The sequence below is a fragment of the Spodoptera frugiperda genome, chromosome 24 (assembly GCF_023101765.2).
Source record: "Spodoptera frugiperda isolate SF20-4 chromosome 24, AGI-APGP_CSIRO_Sfru_2.0, whole genome shotgun sequence".
Classification (NCBI taxonomy): Eukaryota; Metazoa; Arthropoda; class Insecta; order Lepidoptera; family Noctuidae; genus Spodoptera; species Spodoptera frugiperda.
In genome coordinates this window covers 6,297,316-6,319,636 of record NC_064235.1, presented here as the reverse complement: position 1 = coordinate 6,319,636, position 22,321 = coordinate 6,297,316, and the positions used below count along the sequence as shown (strand labels likewise).

Sequence of the window (22,321 nt, the reverse complement as noted above, 5' to 3'; positions counted from 1 at the left end):
TCTGATGCCTCCGCAGCAGGAACTCGTCCTTGAGCTGCCGCTTGGCGAGCTGTACATGGGTATATGACACCCGCGACAGTAGAGGCGGTGGTGTTTCGTAATACACACGTACCTCTTGATCTGCTCGAGCTCCTTGTCATGGCGGACGAGCATCTGATGCCTTCGCAGCAGGAACTCGTCCTTGAGCTGCCGCTTGGCGAGCTGGTGCCATACATGGGTATATGACACCCGCGACAGTAGAGGCGGTGGTGTTTCGTATAATAACCTACCTCTTGATCTGCTCGAGCTCCTTGTCATGTCGGACGAGCATCTGATGCCTCCGCAGCAGGAACTCGTCCTTGAGCTGCCGCTTGGCGAGCTGTACATGGGTATATGACACCCGCGACAGTAGAGGCGGTGGTGTTTCGTCTAATAACCTACCTCTTGATCTGCTCGAGCTCCTTGTCATGTCGGACGAGCATCTGATGCCTTCGCAGCAGGAACTCGTCCTTGAGCTGCCGCTTGGCGAGCTGTACATGGGTATATGACACCCGCGACAGTAGAGGCGGTGGTGTTTCGTGTAATAACATACCTCTTGATCTGCTCGAGCTCCTTGTCATGTCGGACGAGCATCTGATGCCTTCGCAGCAGGAACTCGTCCTTGAGCTGCCGCTTGGCGAGCTGTACATGGGTATATGACACCCGCGACAGTAGAGGCGGTGGTGTTTCGTGTAATAACCTACCTCTTGATCTGCTCGAGCTCCTTGTCATGTCGGACGAGCATCTGATGCCTCCGCAGCAGGAACTCGTCCTTGAGCTGCCGCTTGGCGAGCTGTACATGGGTATATGACACCCGCGACAGTAGAGGCGGTGGTGTTTCGTAATACACACATACCTCTTGATCTGCTCGAGCTCCTTGTCATGTCGGACGAGCATCTGATGCCTTCGCAGCAGGAACTCGTCCTTGAGCTGCCGCTTGGCCAGCTGGTGACGTTCGTGGATCTGCTTCTCTTCAAGCTCCCATAGAGCTGCTTCGCGGGTTCGCATTATCTGTGGAGAAGAAAGGAGAAATATTGTATAAGCCTTTGATTGCCATCGGAAAACTGTTGAATGCAAATCCTCAGCAGTATAATGTACGTAGCAGTTACCATGTTAATTTTGTTGTAATAGTGAAACTTGACTGCCTCGTTTGTGTCGAGCGGTCGTAAGGGCGACTGCCGGACAAGGGGTCTCAGGTTGGGCAAGGTTTTACTGGGGTGTTTCCGATTTTTCGAAAATTTTGTGAGTAAGTAGCACGGAGTCTGGAAATGTGTCCGGTATATGGCAATAGGCTCACCCCCTATTACATGCGATGTAGAAGATGGGCGATGTCAATGATTTTTAGTGGCGAATACATATTTTTTTTTCAACGTTGGTAAGTTTGCGTTTGTCCACCAACCCGCTTACTGGCAGTAAGCGGGTTAAGCGAATTTGATTTTTTCTTCGAAGTTTTGGTTACTGCCAGGATGGTGAAGCGAAGATGTTTATAATTTTTATGAATTTTCTTAGTCTTATTAACATTATAAATGTGACAAATTGCGGGTTTTTATGCATGTTTGTTAAATCAGTCACGTCATAACATCTTAGGTGATCGGGATGAAATTTGGAGCAGAAGGAGATTATGGTCTTTCTTATAGACTATTTTATACCCTACAGAAGCTAATAAGCCAGTCTGTTATACCTGGTGGCGTTGCTGCAGGTACTGTCTATCAGCCAGCGCCTGTCGGTCGCGGGGTATGGGAGTACAGACAAAAAATTACAAATTGTGTGTATATTTGTTTATCAATCCCGTCAAAACGGTTAAGAGGATAAGTATGAACTTTGGAACAGGGGTAGATTATGGCCTGGACTAGGACCTGCGTGTTATACTCTGCTATTAAGTACTGCACGAACTTCTGCAGCTGCTGTCTGTCCATCTGTAGTAGGGTTTTTGGAAGTCTGGAATAAGACATAGACCACTTTTGATCCCACTAGAAGCTAGTATCCCACCTGGCTTTTTTTTTTTTTTTTGAGGGGGGAAAATCATCCAATGACTTCTCCTGCCTTGGGCGAGGCGAGAGTATCAGACTCTTACTGACTAAAAACCACCCTGTTCCTACTCCTGCTTTTCGAGCCGGAGCCCCGGTAAACCCGCTAGGTAGTCCGCAGCTCCGAGTAACCCACCTGATGCCTCTGCTGCAGGTACTGTCTATCAGCCAGCGCCTGTCGGTCGCGGTGCGCGTCGTGTATGCGGCGGAGTACAGTGTCTGCGCCGTCTGCGAGCGACGCCACGAAGGCACGCTCGCGTTCCGCGTGTTCCGCGTCTAGGCGGGCGCGACGCGTGCGGTAGGCTTCCTGGAATGCCGTGGGGTTATGTGTTAAATACATGCTTATTTATCATTAGACTGTCTATATTTGGGTACTTACGAGTACATTTTTGGTTAATAATTAATACATCTACTTTCAAAAAATCAAAAATAATTTAAATATTGGGTATATTAATTAACCTTTAGTATGTCGTATATAAGATAACAATACAAAATACATTGTATTTTCTGTGGATCTACGTTCCCACACACGATGGGATTAAAAGAACTATTTTTTTTTTTAAGTATTATTTTATAAATCATCATTCATTTATTTTAAGATTTTTTTTACATTTTATAAGCATGTGTACATAATGACCATAATTCCAACTTAAATAGTAAGATTATACTACTACATATTATACTACTTAGACTTACTACTTTAAAATAACTGATTGAGTGTATTTTCAAAAAAACCAGACAGTATAGTTTCTTAATAATTGTTGAAACTTTACCTAAAGTGTATATTAGTAAGGATTTTTACTAAAATCTATTAATTCGTTTCCATGAATTTATATTTAGTTTATACTCTTACTGCCGCACTCGATACATTTAATGATTACTTTAATTATTCCTTAGAAAAAAAATTGTTCCGAAAACAATTGCTAAGGACTGAATAATCAATAAATGACTATGAATATGCCAGTTAATATTTCAAAATCACTATCTAACATAAAAAGCCCCACCTTCCGCCTCTCCTTGGCAACAAGCTCGACCTCCTGCTTGAGCAGCCTCAGCTCCTGTTTGAGCGTGTCGCGGAATTGCCACGGTTCTTACACACTTCTTTCGCTTCATCAACAGTCATCAGTTTTTTCATGCATGCTCGTCGGTTAAAGGTACTTTTAATTTGGCCCTTTTTTAATATATCGCCAATCTAGTCGCTATATGTCCGTCTGGGGCGCCCTCTACCGACGGTCCCACTCATATTTGCCTTGTATACTATACTATACTATACGCATGTGGGGAGGTCTCTCCGTCTCGGGTTTGACCCGGTGAAAATGAGCATCGCGTCTCGCGACCCACAGGAAACACGGTGCTCATTGCCCCCTACTAATTATTAATTTATAGCTTTCCTCCTTCCTCTTCTGCTGATTTCTTGAGTATTAACCTTTCGTGTGTATATAAGACAACAATAGAAAACACATTGTGTCTCGCGTGGATCCACGTTCTAAACATACGAAGGGTTAATACTGTTTGTGTGTTGTTCTGAATTTATATACTATACTATACTTCTATACTATACTATACTATACTATACTGTCATGTTACAAAATCACTATTTAACATTCAAGACCCACCTTCCGCCTCTCCTTGGCAACAAGCTCGACCTCCTGCTTGAGCAGCCTCAGCTCCTGCTTGAGCGTGTCGCGGAAGTGGCGCAGGTCCCGCTCGTGGTCGGCCCGCAGGCGCTTGGCGGCGTGCCGCAGCTCGGCCTCCAGCGCCGCGTCCGCGCGCTCCGCCGCCCCGCGCTGCGCCCGCGCTAGGGCTTCTAGGTCCGCCTCGTGAGCCCTGCCTAGAGCTACTAGCTCCGCTTCGAACCTGGGGAATTTCATTATTTATTTATTTATCACATGTTTCCTTTGCCATTACAGATATACTAAATCTAATGCGACATATTATTATGGTATAAGCGGTAAACGAGCAGACAGATAACCAGGGGCCTTAGTCTGCTATTACAATTGTGTCAGAATGATCGATTATTGAGCAGTGCGAGAGGGACGGAGCTATGTAGGTTGTATAGCTCCGTCCCTCTTGCACTGCTCAGTGATCGACCATTCTGACACAATTGTAATAGCAGACTAAGGCCCCTGATGGTAAGCAATCGCCGCCGCCCATGGACACTTGAAACACCAGAGGCGTCACAAGTGCGTTGCCGGCTTTTTAGGGGTTAGAAATTTAAGGGTTGTTGAGGAATCGAAGATGAGAAAGATTGAGAAGAAGGGAATTGGACCTCCGGTAACCTCACTTCTCACTGCGAAACACAACGGATGCTTCATATTAATTAAAAAAAGTGTTTTTTTAATCTTCATATTGATTAAAAAACTTTTTTTTAATTAGCCTAGAAATACACGCTAGAATTTCCTTCACATACGCATGACACCCAGACTCGGAACAATAATTTACAATGATTTAGGGTGTTACCAGACCAATCGATCGATCGTCGATCGACGGTATCGATCGATGGTAGAATGGAATAGTCGACGTCGATCGATAGTTTCCACCAGACCAATCGATCGATCGTCGATCGACGGTATCGATCGATGGTAGAATGGAATAGTCGACGTCGATCGATCGTTTCCACCAGTCGATCAACATCGATCGACGTTGAACAATGCCATCGACCAGCAATCGATCGATTGGTTTGTCGAACAGTATCTGTCGATCAATTAAAGTTACTAGACCAGTCGATCAACTTCGATCGATGCCGTCGATCGACGATCGATCGATTGGTCTGGTAACACCCTTAGATCACACAAAGAGTTGCTCCGCGCGGGAATAGCATCGACTACACACTACTTGCCAGGCATTGCGCTAACCGTAAGAAACTTGTGAAGACACTTTCGAGTGAGAGAACCATGCTTCTGCACTGCTAGGCCGGCTCGACCGGAGTGATACCACGGCCTCACTGTTCTGCCGTATGAATGAGGCTACCCGAGGTACAATTGTCAAAAGATCCTCAGTCAAAAATAAATTATTTCCACTCTTCAATACGTTAGTACGTACGTTTAATAAAGTGTGATTGTTTTTCAATACAATAATATATTAATAAAAAACAATCAATCAAAAAACATCTGCTATTCGACGTAAAAGTCGGATGAAGTCATAACACACTATTTCATACACAATTCATAGAAAATATAGTTTTTTACGTTTCGAAATAAGTATTGAATTTGACTAGTAAGAGATTAGCCTATTCCCCCATTCAATTCAATACCTGAATTCCCAATAATAGACCCCTATTATTGGGAAGGGCCCAATCTTCCCCTGTAGCCACATCTCTAAGTCCTCAATCCACTTGTAACTTCTCTAGTGCTATGCCGCTACCCATACATGCCCGTTTTTATCAACATCTATTTAAATTTAAGAACCCCTTAAGGTAAATTAGACATATTGCATTGAACTTATAAGTCACACTGACACAACAGTACCCTTAGTATAAGTTTACGTTTAAAGTAAACTTATCGGCGCTCTAATTGGCCGGCTCAAATAAACTAACCAATCAGCGCCTACTGCGTTCTCATTTCGATTACTTTAAACGTAAAGCATACCCGTACTAAGTATACAGTCAAGGAGTTACTTTAAATGCTCTAAAGCTACGTAACTTTTTTTTTGAAACTAACTTGATCACTGACACTATCATTAAAACTTGAGACGGGATATTTACCATGTTTATTTATGTCTGCAAATACTCCAGTTCATCCGTGATCATGGCGCTTGCAACAGTGCAGAAATATCGGAAACTCATAGACATAAATAAACATGACAAATAACCCGTCTCAAGTTCTTTTTTTTCATGTTAAATGGGTCGACGTTTGGCCGCTATCTCGCCTGATGGTAAGTGATGATGCAGCCTACGATAGAGCACGTCTGCCCAAAAGCAATCTATTCACTCGGGCTTTGAAGACACCCAGGTTATACCCATCAGGAAACACAGACTCCGGCAAGGAGTTCCACTCCCTAGCAGTTCGCACAAGGAAGCTTGAAGCGAAGCGTTTCGTGCGAGTGGGTGGGATATCTACCATGAAGCGGTGACGCTTCGCCGATTGTCTTGTGGTTCGGTGATGGAAAGGACTAGGAGGAATCAAGTTGTGTTCCCCCGCACACTCTCCGAAATGTATCCGGTAAAAAACTGAAAGGCTTGCTACCTTGCGCCTGTGTTCAAGGCTTGTTGCCTTGTTCTAATGTTAGCTAAGTAACTCTTAGTAGAGAGTAGAAACTAACCTCTTATCCTGCTGTTCCCTAAGCTGTGTCTCTTTGGCGTTGAGGTCTTGGAACTGCTTCTGCTCCTGCTTCTGCAGCATCTTGATCTCGCGCAGCTCCTGCTTCCGAAGCGCGTGGTCGTCCCACGTGCGCCCGCTCTCTTCGTCGCCCCATATCACCTGTAGATAGTATGTGTTTAGATAGGTATAATTATGGTTTAGTAATTATACTCCTATGGAAATTGTTTCACTTAAAATTACCTTATTTTTTATTTAATTATCACTTTATTTACAAACAAAGACGTGCTTATCTTTGTGATGAAATAACATAGCATTGTAGGGCACTGTATAAAACCAATTGTAATATAACAACACGCTTAAAATAGAACGTTATATAGGGTGACTGGTAATTAGTGAACGATATTTAAACACGTGATTGTACTCTTGATAACAAACAAATTTGTCAAAGAAACATTTTTGTATATTAAATAGGTTTATTTTTATCACAACAACAAAACAACAAAATTTCGCGCGCGCGTTCTTTCGCTTGATCAACTGTTAGCAGAGACGCGTCCGCGCACGCGTTATCGGAAGACTAGCAGCTATTTTGGACCTTTACTTAACTTTATTAGACCTGTCTACAATCACGTGATTACAATACAATCACAAAGATATTTACGGCGCATTCCAATAACCTACCGATCGGTAGATTTGCCTACCAGAGGTAGAATTTTGACACATTTTGTATGGAGCTTATGTCAAAATTCTACCTCTCGTAGGCAAATCTACTGATGGGTAGGTTATTGGAATGCGCCGTAAATATCTTTCATTAATTACATAGAACACATAATATCTAACCTTAGAAGTAGTAGTAGTGACAATGACGCCATAAATTCTCTAACATAGTGCCTTCCCTGTCCATTTTATATAAATAATGTTGACTTTGACATTTGATCTAACCTTAGAAGTAATAGTAGTGACAATGACGCCGTAAATTATCTAACATAGTCCCTTCCCTGTCTATCTATACTAATATTATAAAGCTGAAGAGTTTGTTTGTTTGAACGCGCTAATCTCCGGAACTACTGGTCCGAATTGAATAATTATTTTTGTGTTGGGTAGTGCATTTAGCCAAGAAGGCTATAGGCTATAAAGTATCACGCTATGACCAATAGGAGCCAAGCAGAGCGGGTGAAACCGCGCGGAAGTAGCTAGTTTGATATAAATGTTGACTTTGACATTTGATCTAACCTTAGAAGTAGTAGTAGTGACAATAACACCATCGATCTCGAACTTCCTGGTGCGCTTTCTGGTCTTCTTCTTGAGGTTGGCCATGTGTATGTGTATTTTGTTACACGTTGTATATAGAACACAATAAACACTAGAACTAACCTTAGAAGTAGTAGTAGTGACAATAACACCATAAATTATCTAACATAGTTCCTTCCCTGTTTGTTTGTTTGAACGCGCTAATCTCCGGAACTACTGGTCCGAATTGAATAATTCTTTTTGTGTTGGGTAGTGCATTTATCCAAGAAGGCTATAGGCTATAAAGTATCACGCTATGACCAATAGGAGCCAAGCAGAGCGGGTGAAACCGCGCGGAAGTAGCTAGTTTGATATAAATGTTGACTTTAACATTTGATCTTACCTTAGAAGTAGTAGTAGTGACAATAACGCCATAATTATCTAACATAGTGCCTTCCCTTTTTTTGAGGGAGAAAATCATCCTATGACTTCTCCCGCCTTGGGCAAGGCGAGAGGGAGTGTCAGACTCTTACTGACTAAAAACCACCCCGTTCTTACTCCTGCTTTTCGAGCCGGAGCCCCGGTAAACCAGCTAGGTAGTCCGCAGTTCCGTCCTTCCCTGTCTATTTGATATAAATAATGTTGACTTTGACTTTTGATCTCACCTTAGAAGTAGTAGTAGTGACAATAACACCGTCGATCTCGAACTTCCTGGTGCGCTTTCTGGTCTTCTTCTTGAGGTTGGCCATGTGTATGTGTATTTTGTTACACGTTGTATATAGAACACAATAAACACTAGAACTAACCTTAGAAGTAGTAGTAGTGACAATAACGCCATAAATTATCTAACATAGTTCCTTCCCTGTTTGTTTGTTTGAACGCGCTAATCTCCGGAACTACTGGTCCGAATTGAATAATTATTTTTGTGTTGGGTAGTGCATTTAGCCAAGAAGGCTATTGGCTATAAAACATCACGCTATGACCAATAGGAGCCAAGCAGAGCGGGTGAAACCGCGCGGAAGTAGCTAGTTTGATATAAATGTTTTTTTTTTTTTTTTTTGAGCGGGGAAAATCATCCAATGACTTCTCCCGCCTTGGGCAAGGCGAAAGGGAGTGTCAGACTCTTACTGACTAAAAACCACCCCGTTTCTTCTCCTGCTTTGAGCCGGAGCCCCGGTAACATTTTACGTTGAAATAATATTGACTTTGACATTTGATCTAACCTTAGAAGTAGTAGTAGTGACAATAACACCGTCGATCTCGAACTTCCTGGTGCGCTTTCTGGTCTTCTTCTTGAGGTTGGCCATGTGTATGTCCTCCTTGGAGCGCTGCATCCTGCCGGGCTGCCCGTCCGTCTGCTTCCGTCTCAGGACTACTGGTTCTTCCGTGCCGTTGTCCAGGTTCTGGGGGTCCGCGTTTACTCTGTGAATAGGAAATAATTCATAAAAAATTATGGTTTACTCAAGTATTTTAATGGAGAAAAGGTATACTAGTTTCAAGTTATAGAGGGACTCTTCATCGTGAGCAGCGTGCGAAGACACGGGGATATCGGGCAACCTACTCTTACTTTAGAGTAATTTAGCATTATTATAGAAATAGACGAAAAAATGGATGTTAGTAATCTTATCAATTAATCTATTTAGGCATAATGTCCGCGACGCAACATTTGACGAATGCATGCAGCTTACAAAGGACGTTAGACGCACTGGTATTACTACTGTCGCGAAGTTTGAACTTCATTTTCGTTGTTTTTAAGTAAAACGCAAGCAATCATCTTAAAATCGCCAACGCTCTTGCACAGCTAACGAGGACAATAAGCCTTATATATGATGATAGTAGTCGAAATTGAAAAATCTCTATGTATAAAAATCAATTGCTGTTCGTTAGTCTCGCTAAAACTCGAGAACGGCTCGACCGATTTTGCAAATTTTGGTCTTGAATTATTTGTGGAAGTCCAGGGAAGGTTTAAAAGGTGAGAAAGAAATACTAAGGCGGAAGGAAGTTCGCTGGGCCAGCTAGTGATGTAATAAACAATATCCGTATTTTGAGGAAGAATCATCATCAAATATGTATGTACATACCTGTTCCCCCCGTTGAGGTCGGTGGCGAGATGCGCGAGATGCAGGTGGTCGTCGTGCGAGTTGCTTACCATCAGGTGATCGATGCCATATCTTATCTCTCTGTACTGACTATACTCGCCAGTGACCACAAGCTACAAGACTATCTATCATTAGTGTATGTACATACCTGTTCCCCCCGTTGAGGTCAGTGGCGAGATGCGCGAGATGCAGATGGTCGTCGTGCGAGTTGCTTACCATCAGGTGATCGATGCCATATCTTCTGTAACCATTTCAGCAGCCAACCAATGGTCACTGTCTCTGTACTAAATCAATAATTTTCTTACTTGCATAAGAAACTGGCTTATTTAATGGGTCGACGTTTGGCCGCTATCTCACCTGATGGTAAGTGATGATGCGGCCTACGATGGAGCACGTCTGCCCATAAGCAACCTATTCACTCGGGCTTTGAAGACACCCAGGTTATACCCATCAGGAAACACAGACTCCGGCAAGGAGTTCCATTCCCTAGCAGTTCGCACAAGGAAGCTTGAAGCGAGTAACTAGTAACTCTGTATATTTAGTAGTGTTTCTCTTTCTTTCTTATTAAAAAAAAAAAAAAGTTGCCCCATATTAAGATTTTCTCCTGTGCCGTGTGTCGTTGTATTGACCACAAGCTACAAGGCTATCTATCATTAGTATATGTACCTGTTCCCCCCGTTAAGATCGGTGGCGAGATGCGCGAGATGCAGATGGTCGTCGTGCGAGTTGCTGGTGGGCGTGGCGGCGGACAGCGAGTCGGCGTCGCGCGCCGCGCGGGAACCGGACGATACCGAGCCGCTGTCCGACTGGGAGCGGCTGGGGAAACAATACATCATATTATTATATTTTAGAGTGAGTTGTTGTTGGTTGGCTAGCAAAAATGCCTATGGCATTGTGGCGACAATCTGATAAGTGACAGATGATAGAAGTCGCACATAGACTATCGACGAGCAAATCAACGGATGACGTCATAAATATCATGTATCGCACATGTGAAGTTTATATGCGATTTAACACGGATAGAAAATTTCAACGAACAACAGTTGGGCAGAAAGCCCGCCAAGCTGATCACCTCGCCTGGTCGGAGGATCCTCCTTTTCTTAGGGAACTTTACTATCTGTTCCCTAAAGTATAATAATCAATAAGGCAATAAGTCCGCCATTAACTATTTTGTGATGAAGATTAAATAAATAAAAACAATGTTTGAGACTGTAAGTTTTCCGGGACACCTATTACATGGGACTTGTAACATAAGTAAAATGTGGGTGTACACAGTGACATTACGTGCCATAATGTGCACTTCTGCCCACCCCACATATTATATGTTGAACATAACACATATTATATTTAATTTTTAGAGTGAGTTGTTGTTGGTTGACTAGAAAAAATGCCTATGGCATTAAGCCCACCATTGTACATAAAGTTGCAAAAAGTTAAATAAATATTAAAATTTATGTGAGCTTCAAAAAAAACAGTACCCCAAATGTAAATCTATACTAATACTAATATTATATAGTTGAAGAAGAGTTTGTTTGTTTGTATGTTTGAACGCACTAATCTCCGGAACTACTGCTCTGAATTAAATAATTCTTTTTGTGTTGGATATTGCATTGCGAAGGCTATATGCCATAAAATATCACGCCATGACCAAATGGAGCCGAGCAGAGCGGGTGAAACCGCGCGGAAGTAGCTAGTGTAGAAGTCAAACGGATTATTTTTTCAGACTGCGTCCACTGTATCGGCAGCGTTCGGATTGCCGATGCGAGTATCAGCAATCCGATTGCAGATCCCACTTTCACTCAGATTTTTGGCATCGGAATTCCGTATGACGTCATCGGTACGCATCGCATGTAGGCATTACCGATGATGCGGTCCGTACGATGCGGATCAGTGGACGCAGTTGTATGAGTTTCTATACAAGACAAACTAAAATTCGTTGCATGCGATGCGTACGATGCGGGCCTGTGTGTGGACGCTTACTGATATTCAGTTAGATTATTCCAGCGACTTTGTCCGCATTACCGTGGGATAAAAAATGGCCTGTACTATTCCAAACCATAATCTACACCTGTTTCAAATTTCATCTTGATCCTATAAGTCGTATTGACGAGATGGAGTATCAAACATACACACAAACTCTCATATCTATGTAAATAAGTAAAATATTAATATTTACCTCTCAAAGCTATCTGGACTGAGCCGAGTACTGACAGAGCCGAGCGCGATGTGTGTCGCGGCCGAGTCTCGAACCCGGATCTCTTCGTTGCCCACCGTCACTACTGATACGTGGGATGTGTCCTGTGGAAGATTTAGAAATGGTTAATCTATATATCTATACTAATATATAAAGCTGAAGAGTTGGTTTGAACTCTCTAACCTCCGGAACTACTGGTACGAATTTAATAATTCTAATTGTTTGGCTATAAAACATAAAGCTACGACCAATTGGGGCAGAGTAGTGGGTGAAAAATTAAATAAATATGAAAGTAATTCACGTCTCTATATTTTCTTCACGCTTAAACCAATGTACCAATTTGAATATATATTATTTTTTATGTTGAATAGTCTATTTGTTGAGGATCAACACGCTTTTTTTTTGAGGGTGGAAAATCATCCAATGATTTCTCCCGCCTTGGGCGAGGCGAGAGGGAGTGTCAGACTCTTACTGACTAAAAACCACTCCGTTCCTTCTCCTGCTTTTCAAGCCGGAGCCCCGGTAAACCCGCTAGGTAGTCCGCAGCTCCGGGAGGATCGCTACGATCAAAAGGAGTCGAGCAGATAGCCAGGTGAAAATGCGCGGGAGTAGCTTGTAATGAATAGTGAAAAACTTACCAGATGCAGTCCATTGGTGACGCTGTCGTCGAAGACTCCAGAGTCGGTGGCGGCCGCCGTGGGGCTGAGGATCAGCACCTCGCTGCTGTCCAGGCGACGGCCGCGGGTTTTTTCTAGACGACATAAGAGTCAAAATTAGTATTATTTAAAAGACTAATATAGGTTTAACGCACTTGTAACGTCTCTGGTGTGTTGGGTGTCCATGAACGGCAGCGATTGCTTACCATCAGGTGATCCGGTTGCTCGTTTACCGGATTATACCATTTAATATCCATAAAAATAATATACAGTTCATTTAATATCATCACAATACGGATGCAATGGGCGCTAGTGTTGCAACTCAAGAGTACGACACAATGTCAATGACGATCAATTAGAATTGGATCAAGAGATAGCCCCGCCTGAAGAGATAAATGCATTGCCTTTTGAAGGTTTAAAATGTTCATATTTTTTGACCAGACGGATCACCATGGTAAGCAATCGGCGCCGCCTATGGTATGGCAACACTAAAGAAGATACAAGTATTTTATTCACTTACCGCTATAATGCGTGCAGTCCAATGAGTCGAGCGAGGACGGCGCGAAGCAGTCATCGTCCGAGGAGGAGCCGGCGCCGACGATGACCACCTCGTCCGCGATCGGCGGCGTCGTCGATATCGTCACCGCGTTTGGTGGGAGCTGTGTTCAATAATAAATGTCATAAATACCTAAGATATGTATGTGTAGTTACCCTAGATACAAGTTTGTTTTACGTTTAAAGTAATCGATCGATAGTTTAGAGTAATCGTTAAAGTTAGAACTTTAGACGGGATATTTACCATGTTTATCCATTATTATGAGATTCCGATATTTCGACACTGTTTACGGATGAACTGATATTCCGTCTCAAGTTCCAATCTTAGTATCAGTGGCCATGTCAGTTTAAAAACTTATAATCGTTAAAAGTAAAGCAAACTCGTACTAAAGCCTCAGATCGACCTGTCAGTCAGTCAGGAAAAGGGTGAACTTCCAATTACTAAAGGATGATGCCAGAGTTTCTATAAAGTCTGGTCCCACTTCCAATAGCTATGTGTGTTACATCATTGGATAGGTAATTTTGAGCTGAATAAAAGTTACTATGGCGCCAAGTTCCAAATCTTAGTCCGTTCAGAGTTATTCTTTATTAAACATGGTAGTTTTGGTAGTTTTATCAGTAGTAAGTAATGCTATTTTTGCGTCATAATTGCATTTGTGCTTTATACACTAAGTGTGTATACATACAGGATGTATACATACATACATACAGGATGTATGTATACACACTTAGTGTATAAAGCTTGTATAAATCTTTGACCCTAATAAACAAGGAACAAATCAAGCAGTAATCTATAAAATCTCGTGGCTAATAACTAACGCTCATAAGTTGCTAAATGAACATCATTGCTTTGACGTTCAAAAATGCCTTCCTGATCTATTTGAAATCAATAATTTTGACTTTGACTTTGACTAATAGCTAAGGCTCGTAAGTAAAATTAATGCCGAGGCCTAGAAACGGATGGGCTCACACTGACCGTGGCGGCGGTGCTGAGTACGGGCGGGTGTGTGGTGGTGACGGTGACGAGGCCGGCGGGCGTGGCGGCCAGGCTGTTGGGCTCCACCACCACCACGCTGTCCTTCACGGCCACCACCACCGGCGTCACCGGCTGGACAACTACCGTCGGCTTCGGCTGCTTCGATGGTGAATCTTTGGGTTGTGGGGGCTGGAGGCAAGAATTATAACTTAATTAATATTAGGACATGAATATAACACTTACTGCCATACTGAGAGACATTTAATGTTTACTTACAAAGTTACAATTATTCCTTACTAAGAATTTTGGACTGTAAGCTATATTAAGGCCATGGTTAGGTAAAAATTAAATAACTCTTAGTTTGGCAGTTAAAGATGCTACAAGAGTGTTTTTCCACCAGTGATGTGCTATGCTACGTTGCTGTGGATGCGTTTGGCTTCCATTAATCATATTCAATGGTACACTAACTTAATACAGGTAGAAACAGACTCAGCTAGGGTATGTTTTTTATATGGATAGATGCGTATTATGGATGGTTTCACTACTATCTATTGAGGTGCGGATCTTTCTCACATGGCTACATAGCTTAGTATCAGTGGAAACTGTCACATAGTTTCACAGCTTAGCTATTACATCTTCGTAGCATAGCTACATAGCACTGCACACTTCTCTGGTGGAAAAAACCTAAGAGTGTGTACCAAATATCAAATCTATCTTTCGTCAAGAAAGGGGTGCAATACCAATGACTATATTTGACCAAGACTATATTTGGGCAAGCTGATGATTTCATCATCGACATTTAAAAAAAAAATAAGAAAGAAAAAAAAATGCACTCACCGTAACAGGCCTAATCTCCACAGCATTATGCTGCGATCTCCTATCACCCTCTCTTCTCTTATCCTCATCATCCGTAGAACCGGACCGTGAGAAACTCTTCTCAATCTTCTCTAACCTACTAACTTCTGCGCTCACTCTATTTACTTCTACACCAGTCTTCTCTATCGACTCTCTCTTTTCTATCTCTCTTTTATCCGACTCTCTTTTTTCTGACTCCGACTCTCTTTTGTCACTCTCTATCTCTGTTTTGACTTTGTTATCTTCTACGTTGTTCTGTTTTGTTTGTATGTCGGTTTGTTTGTCCGTTTCGGACAGTTTTGGTTCGTGCTTGGCTATTGCTTCGGTTTTCTTGTTCTCTGCTACTGCTTTTTCTGCGTCTCTGCATACCTGTGTGGAAATTGGTTTATTTATTTATTTAATTTGATTATAATTGATTAATAGGTATTTGCGGTGGTTGGGTAACTGGCTGAACTTGTATGTTTGTAAACGCACCCACGACACAGGACAAAATCCAACTGCATGGCAAAGTTCAAAAGAAAAATATATCTGTTTTTAAATTGACATGGTCACTAACAGTAGTGCCGAAATATCGGTCATATTAATTGAAAAACATGGTAAATATACCGTTTTAAGTTCCAATTAAAATATATCTGGATTATGATGTAATATCATTATTACAGTTTTTTATTTTTGTTGTTTTTTGTAGTTCATTCCATGCTAGCACTAAGAATGTTTAAGCCCAATAGTGGAGTATGTCTCACGATAGTCACAATACCAATAGGACATTATCCGAGCAGGGAATCGAACCTCACTCATCTCATTTCTTGTTGTATTATTCTAATATTAAATTTAATTAATTGCTCTAATCTGAGTAATAATAAAATAATGATGAGATTTATATAAAATGTTTTTTTTTTCAACATACCTGGTCTACAATCAGCTTGCCAGTAGTAGCGGTATCCACGACTTCCTCTCTTGCGGGGGACGACGAGGGAGTCTGAGGGGGAGTGGGGGACGGGGTGCGGGACGGCGAGGGGGACGCTTGCCGAGCTGTAGTAGGCGGTGGCACTGGAGGGGGCGGCGCGGGCTGCTTGCGGGCGGGAGTCGTGGCGGTGGGGGGAGCGGCGCTCGTAGGGGTAGGGGGGGTTGATGTCGATGTCGATGAAGGGGGTAAGGGGGCCGGGCCTTTCTCTTTTTTTGGTGCCTGTAAAGAAGACATTGTTTAATAAATAGCGAACAGATTTTATTTAAGATTACCATTAACTGGTATTAAGCCTTTTAATTACAGATCGAGTTATACAAAGCCAGTTTATTATGGTCTACTTGTGTACAGCTTATATCGTTGTGCCCGACAGGGTCCACATTGTGTCCTAGTTTAGTTTACCACCTAAGCCTTACACATAGAAAGCCTAAAAAAATTGAGTATTTAATATTGGGTACAATCTTTCCACACATTGGACGGTCAGTTTATACTGGTTTGTATAACTTGACTATAATAAAGTTTCTTTGCTCCCAAGTATAGATAATGCTATATACAATGTGATAGGGTTGAGACTTCTAACCCGTTAAGGCTGAGTACTACATCTAATTTTATCGACAAAAAAATAATATGGGGGGTGAACCCCTAGTTGAAAATATTGAAAAATAGTGATTTTTTCGGTAAAAATAATTTTTTCTCACCAAAACATTATCAAACATATGAAAATAGTTATGAATTAGTTAGCCAAGGTTATTAGCTACCGTTTAACGTTTTTTTTTGTTTCTACGACGCATACAACCTTTGATATTGTGGCGACACTCTGACAAGTGACAGATGACAGTAGTCGCACATAGACTATCGACGAGCAAATCAACGGATGACGTCATAAATATCCTGCATCGCACATGTGAAGTTTACCTGCGAATTAACACGGATAGAAAATCCCAACGAACAACAGTTGGGCAGAAAGCCCGCCAGGCTGATCACCTCGCCTGGTCGGAGGATCCTCCTTTTCTTAGGGAACTTTACTCTCTGTTCCCTAAAATATCAAAAAAAGTAAAAAAAATATTAAAATAGCCATAACTTTTAGGGGAGGGGATTCGACCCCTTCGACACCCAACTTTTGTCGATAAAATAAGATGTAGTACTCAGCCTTAATGGGTTAGAAGTCTCACCCCTATCACATTGTATATATATAATGCTGGTTAACCTATAATTGGCGACTGTATAAGCCCAAAACTGATATGTATTTACTGTAATTAATATTCTTTATACAAAAGCTGTTGGTGAACCTTTAATAATAAATAAATAAAAAAGTATAATGTACTTACGGGTGGTTTCCTGTCAGCAGGCGGGTGTTCGTCTTCGTGTGGACGCTTGGTGGCGGGGGGCGCGGCCGCGGGGGCGGGGGGCGAGGGCGCGGCGGCGGGGGCGGGGGGCGCGGGCGCGGGCGACGGGGGCGCGGCCGGGGATGGGGGCGCGCGCCGCGCCGTGCCCACCGGGGTCGTACCCGCTGTGGGCTCTTCCGACACTGCGTGAGTAAAAATAGGTTATAAAAATTCATACTCGCTGTGAAGTAGTCGTAGAATTAAGGACGCGTTCTCAAATCTGACGTAAATAAGCTATTTTTCAGTACATATTACGACCAAAAGAAACTTAACTGAACATAACTAACAATTACAATAGATAGATCACTTCTTTATCTCCAAAATATTGATTTGTAATGTGAAAAAAGTTATATTTTATTATTGCAAACACGATTTTTCTTTACCTCTTCACACAAAATTGACAAAAAAGGGTTGAGTTTAGGAACATTTTACTGCTACTACACGCATAATTCTGAATCTCAAAAAAATATCCCGGGGAAGCAGACATAATCAAAAATTATACTATGGGAAAAAATTACGAAAATATTTCAAATTGTCTCGGAAATAAATAAAAGTTCCCGTTTAATTTTTTCTCCTATTTTGCTGTCAGACATCAACTTTAAAGCGTAGCAATAAGGGTTATTTTATTTGTTTACTATTTAGATTTATTGGATAGAAAATGTCAAATGAAATTTCAGTCTGCGCTCGAGCGCTGTCGTGGGTGGACGCTGCGTCGCCTGTTACAAAAAATGGCCTTGAAAAAGATCGCTGTACGAGTACAAAATATTTGATATTATACTTCACAAACCAATCTTGATATTTTTACCGACTTCAGAAAAAGGAGGAGGTACTATGTTCGGCTGTTTGTATGTTTTTTTTTACACATTCTGTACGAGCAACACTTTACTGAATATAGAATGTTTCGTTATATTATTTGAACATGAGGTTAAATCAAAATCCAAGATGGCGCCGACAAGATTTGCCAACTTTCCATCATGGGTGTCATTTTCATGGTTTTTGGGGTCGCTTATAGCGAATATGGAGTCAAAATCAAAATCCAAGATGGCGCCGACAAGATTTGCCAACTTTCCAACATGGGTGTCATTTTCATGGTTTTTGGGGTCGCTTATAGCGAATATGGAGTCAAAATCAAAATTCAAGATGGCGCCGACAAGATTTGCCAACTTTCCAACATGGGTGTCATTTTCGTGGTTTTTGGGGTCGCTTATAGCGAATATGGAGTCAAAATCAAAATCCAAGATGGCGCCGACAAGATTTGCCAACTTTCCAACATGGGTGTCATTTTCATGGTTTTTGGGGTCGCTTATAGCGAATATGGAGTCAAAATCAAAATCCAAGATGGCGCCGACAAGATTTGCCAACTTTCCAACATGGGTGTCATTTTCATGGTTTTTGGGGTCGCTTATAGCGAATATGGAGTCAAAATCAAAATCCAAGATGGCGCCGACTAGATTTGCCAACTTTCCATCATGGGTGTCATTTTCGTGGTTTTTGGGGTCGCTTATAGCGAATATGGAGTCAAAATCAAAATCCAAGATGGTGCCGACAAGATTTGCCAACTTTCCATCATGGGTGTCATTTTCATGGTTTTTGGGGTCGCTTATAGCGAATATGGAGTCAAAATCAAAATCCAAGATGGCGCCGACTAGATTTGCCAACTTTCCATCATGGGTGTCATTTTCATGGTTTTTGGGGTCGCTTATAACGAATATAAAGTGAAAATCTAAGTTCAAGATGGCGCCGACATAAATATTTAAATGACCATGCCAGATCCTGCCCCACTTAATTTCATCAATGTACAAAAAATGTAAATTAATCAAAATTATGCAATTAAAATAAGACCCTTGGTTACTTAATTATTATTCTGATAAACTTGCGGATAAAAATTAGGAAATAAAAAGAATTTTAAAAACCCAAGGCCTATTTCCTGTATTTATCGCGACCCTCTGCGTTTCTTAGTACGCTTGCACAAGGAACAAAACGAATAATTCAATAAAAAAAAGATTTATTAATGTAATGTGTACGAATTTTAATATGAATTTGGTTTTAATACATACTGCTAGTTAATTTTTTTTTATAATATATAATATTATAATGAATGCATATTATAATTATGATTTCGTGTTTGAACGTTAGTGATTAGATGTAACGAAACCTCATTGGCGTGCGTGTGTCATTATGTCCAAAAAGTCATTATTTGACAATCGCTCTGTCTGTTCTGTTTACATTGTTGTTTCGTTATGATTATGAATTAAAGTAGGATTACTAAAGGTGATATTGGTGATGAGTGATGACATTCCTTCCTTTCATAGCTAAACACCCTATGATAGCATTGTAATTTAATTATTTCTACCATTATAACTGCAATTAACCTAACCTAAATGTAATATTTTGTACTTAGATTCATATAGAAACCGCAAGATCTAAAGGCTTTTAATCATGTTTTTAGTTATCACTAATAGAGCAGCAATAGAATGCTACATTTGGCATGTCTCTACACTATATTTTTTTGGTGGGACAAAGCTCTATAGAGATTCTGGCATTGTCATTTTTCGACATGAGTGTCATTGTTGTGGTTTTTGGGGTCGCTAATATCGAATACGGAGTGAATCATTCGATTTTATAAAAATTGTCTTCTTCCGGAATTAATTGACCCAAGACAGGCAAGAAATATGAATTTACGGGCTCATTCCTCGCATATTCAAACAAATATCGTGAAAATAAAGAATTGATGTTTAATTTATTTTATGTATTTTCTTTGTTTGTTCCACCCAGGTCTTGTCACGTTCGTTACCATAATTGTTTTTTTTTTATCTTGGCGACCCCGAAAACCATTGATATAAAACCATAATAAAATATACAATGTGATAGGGGTGAGACTTCTAACCCGTTAAGGCTGAGTTCTACATCTAATTTTATCGACAAAAGTCGGGGGTCGAAGGGCCCCCTTAAAATTATGGCAATTTTAATATTTTTTTTACTTTTTTTGATATCAAAGGTTGTATGCGTCGTAGAAACAAAAAAAAACGACAAACGGTAGCTAATAACCTTGGCTAACTAATTCATTACTTTTTTCAAATGTTTGATAATGTTTTGGTGAGAAAAAAATCATTTGTGAATTATTTTTACCGAAAAAATCTCAATTTTTCAATATTTTCAATTAGGGGTTCAACCCCCATATAATTTTTTTGTTGATAAAATTAGATGTAGTACTCAGCCTTAACGGGTTAGAAGTCCCACCCCTATCACATTGTAGATTAAAAAAACTTAAAAACATGTTTTTGTGATGAACCGAACAAAATAATTTTAATATTAATACTAACAGTAGGCGGAAAATTTAGTATTGTTATGAGAATAATCAGTATAGAAGATATGGCGAAAAAGTGCTCATCACGCTAAATATCTTTTCTTGAAAGTATATTCAAATCTCTTCAGGTTCGGCTGGGCTGGAGTCCATGTCAGGGATTCTACATCCTCGATTTTCGTATGGCGCTAAAATGTGCTCATCACGCTGAACAACTTTTCTTAAGATAGTATATTCATATCTCTTCAGGTTCATCTGGGCTGTTAAGTGTCCACGTCAGGGATTCCTGACCCTTGATTAATTTCTACGAGGTATTAATTTGCCACCGGTCCTTGATAAGTCTACAAAGTTTGAACGAAATCGGTCCGTTTAAAATGGGTAAAAATCGAGTTGGAAGAGGTCGGTTATATAGAAACATACAAACAAACACACATACATACATCCTTTACATATGAAACTAAATAAAAGCATGTAAAAAGTTAGTTTTGCGTTGGCACCATTTGATTTTTGATTTCGAACGCTTACTTTCCGAAAACTATGAAAATGACACCAATCGAATAATCCGAGCCCAAATTCGGCACTGAACGGAATTGAACAACAGATAACACAAAACATTTGAGTCTACGCACGCACTAAACAAAATAAAAATATTAAAAAAGAAAGTAAGAAAATATTCAAACTTTCAAAGTATCAAGTTCATTTTGTCATAATTTCCGCAGCTATCCGTGCGTATGTGTGTATTGTCGAGAGTCGTGTCAATGTAGTGATGCGATTCGATACCTGTCAATTATGAGAACGCGTCCTTAATATAAAAACTAAGAGTGCTTTTCAACGTGTGCTACGTAGCCACACTACGAAGATGTTGTAAGGACATGCCTTTACTGATCCCCATTAAGACAGTCGTCGGTGCAATAACAGGTCACGTTTTGCAAGCATAGCATTAATATTCTAGTAACTAAGTAATCTGATTTTGAACCGCTCTGTATTGATATAATGATTCATTAATAAATCGGACGTGAGAACAAACGTTTGTTTCCTTCTGCCACCTATCCTCATGGATACACTTCAATGTAATAGATAGGCTGTGAAACTATGTGATCCTTTACTAAGCTATGTAGCTGTGCGAGGAAGACATTCATCCATGTATCGATGAGGAAGAAATCCATAGTACGCATCTTTCCATATAAAAACATATCTTAGTTAAACCCGTTTCCACCAGTGCTAAGCTATGTGTACCAATAAATATGATTGAGCACCCTTATATACTTTAAGAAGTCTATATACTGACAAATCCAATCAATAACACTAAGATCGATCAGAGGAAAACTTTTCTTGAGTGGCTTTCAAAATTAACTTCAATTTTGTCATGACCTTCTTTTATTCTATAGCTATAGACGGTCATTCACACAAAGTTACAGCGAAATCTGCTTTGACCGATGTCGAAGAAGGCTTAGTATTTTAATACGATTACAATTAAATAGTTAATACTTATGTCCGAATACTCAAACGCTACTAAATTTTAAGACGCTCTCAAATGTAGTTCTGTCACTATCAATTCTTTATAAAATGACAGAGATAGCACGATATTTAAGTACAACTTAAAATTGAGTAGCGTTTGAGTATTCGGGCTTTAGTATGCCAACCCGCATTGAGCAAGCGTGGTGATTAATGCTCAACCGTTGGTCAGCAGTGACCACTTAGGGGCCATCAATTAATAACGTCACACGCTTGGGGGGGACAAAGTGTGACTTTATGTGATAAGGGGGTTACATTTCGTGACATCACATTTCAATTATTATAAT

The 22,321-nt window shown here is 40.8% G+C and overlaps 1 protein-coding gene across 9 annotated transcripts in view; it reads right to left on the bottom strand.

Annotated features, from left to right (window-relative positions):
- The window catches only part of LOC118278555 (serine/threonine-protein kinase 10), a 74,309-nt gene that overhangs the window by 20,669 nt on the left and 31,319 nt on the right, over positions 1-22,321 (bottom strand). For all 9 annotated transcript variants that reach the window (XM_050703854.1, XM_050703847.1, XM_050703848.1 and 6 more), the window contains 13 exons: positions 17,159-17,358; positions 15,774-16,052; positions 14,849-15,235; positions 14,012-14,200; positions 13,001-13,139; positions 12,463-12,575; positions 11,807-11,928; positions 10,297-10,446; positions 8,755-8,953; positions 6,306-6,463; positions 3,662-3,902; positions 2,182-2,352; positions 875-1,029 (listed from right to left, as the gene is read on the bottom strand). In XM_050703854.1, coding sequence (XP_050559811.1) covers positions 875-1,029; positions 2,182-2,352; positions 3,662-3,902; positions 6,306-6,463; positions 8,755-8,953; positions 10,297-10,446; positions 11,807-11,928; positions 12,463-12,575; positions 13,001-13,139; positions 14,012-14,200; positions 14,849-15,235; positions 15,774-16,052; positions 17,159-17,358 — 2,503 coding nt within the window. The remainder of the gene's footprint in view (positions 1-874; positions 1,030-2,181; positions 2,353-3,661; positions 3,903-6,305; positions 6,464-8,754; positions 8,954-10,296; positions 10,447-11,806; positions 11,929-12,462; positions 12,576-13,000; positions 13,140-14,011; positions 14,201-14,848; positions 15,236-15,773; positions 16,053-17,158; positions 17,359-22,321) is intronic.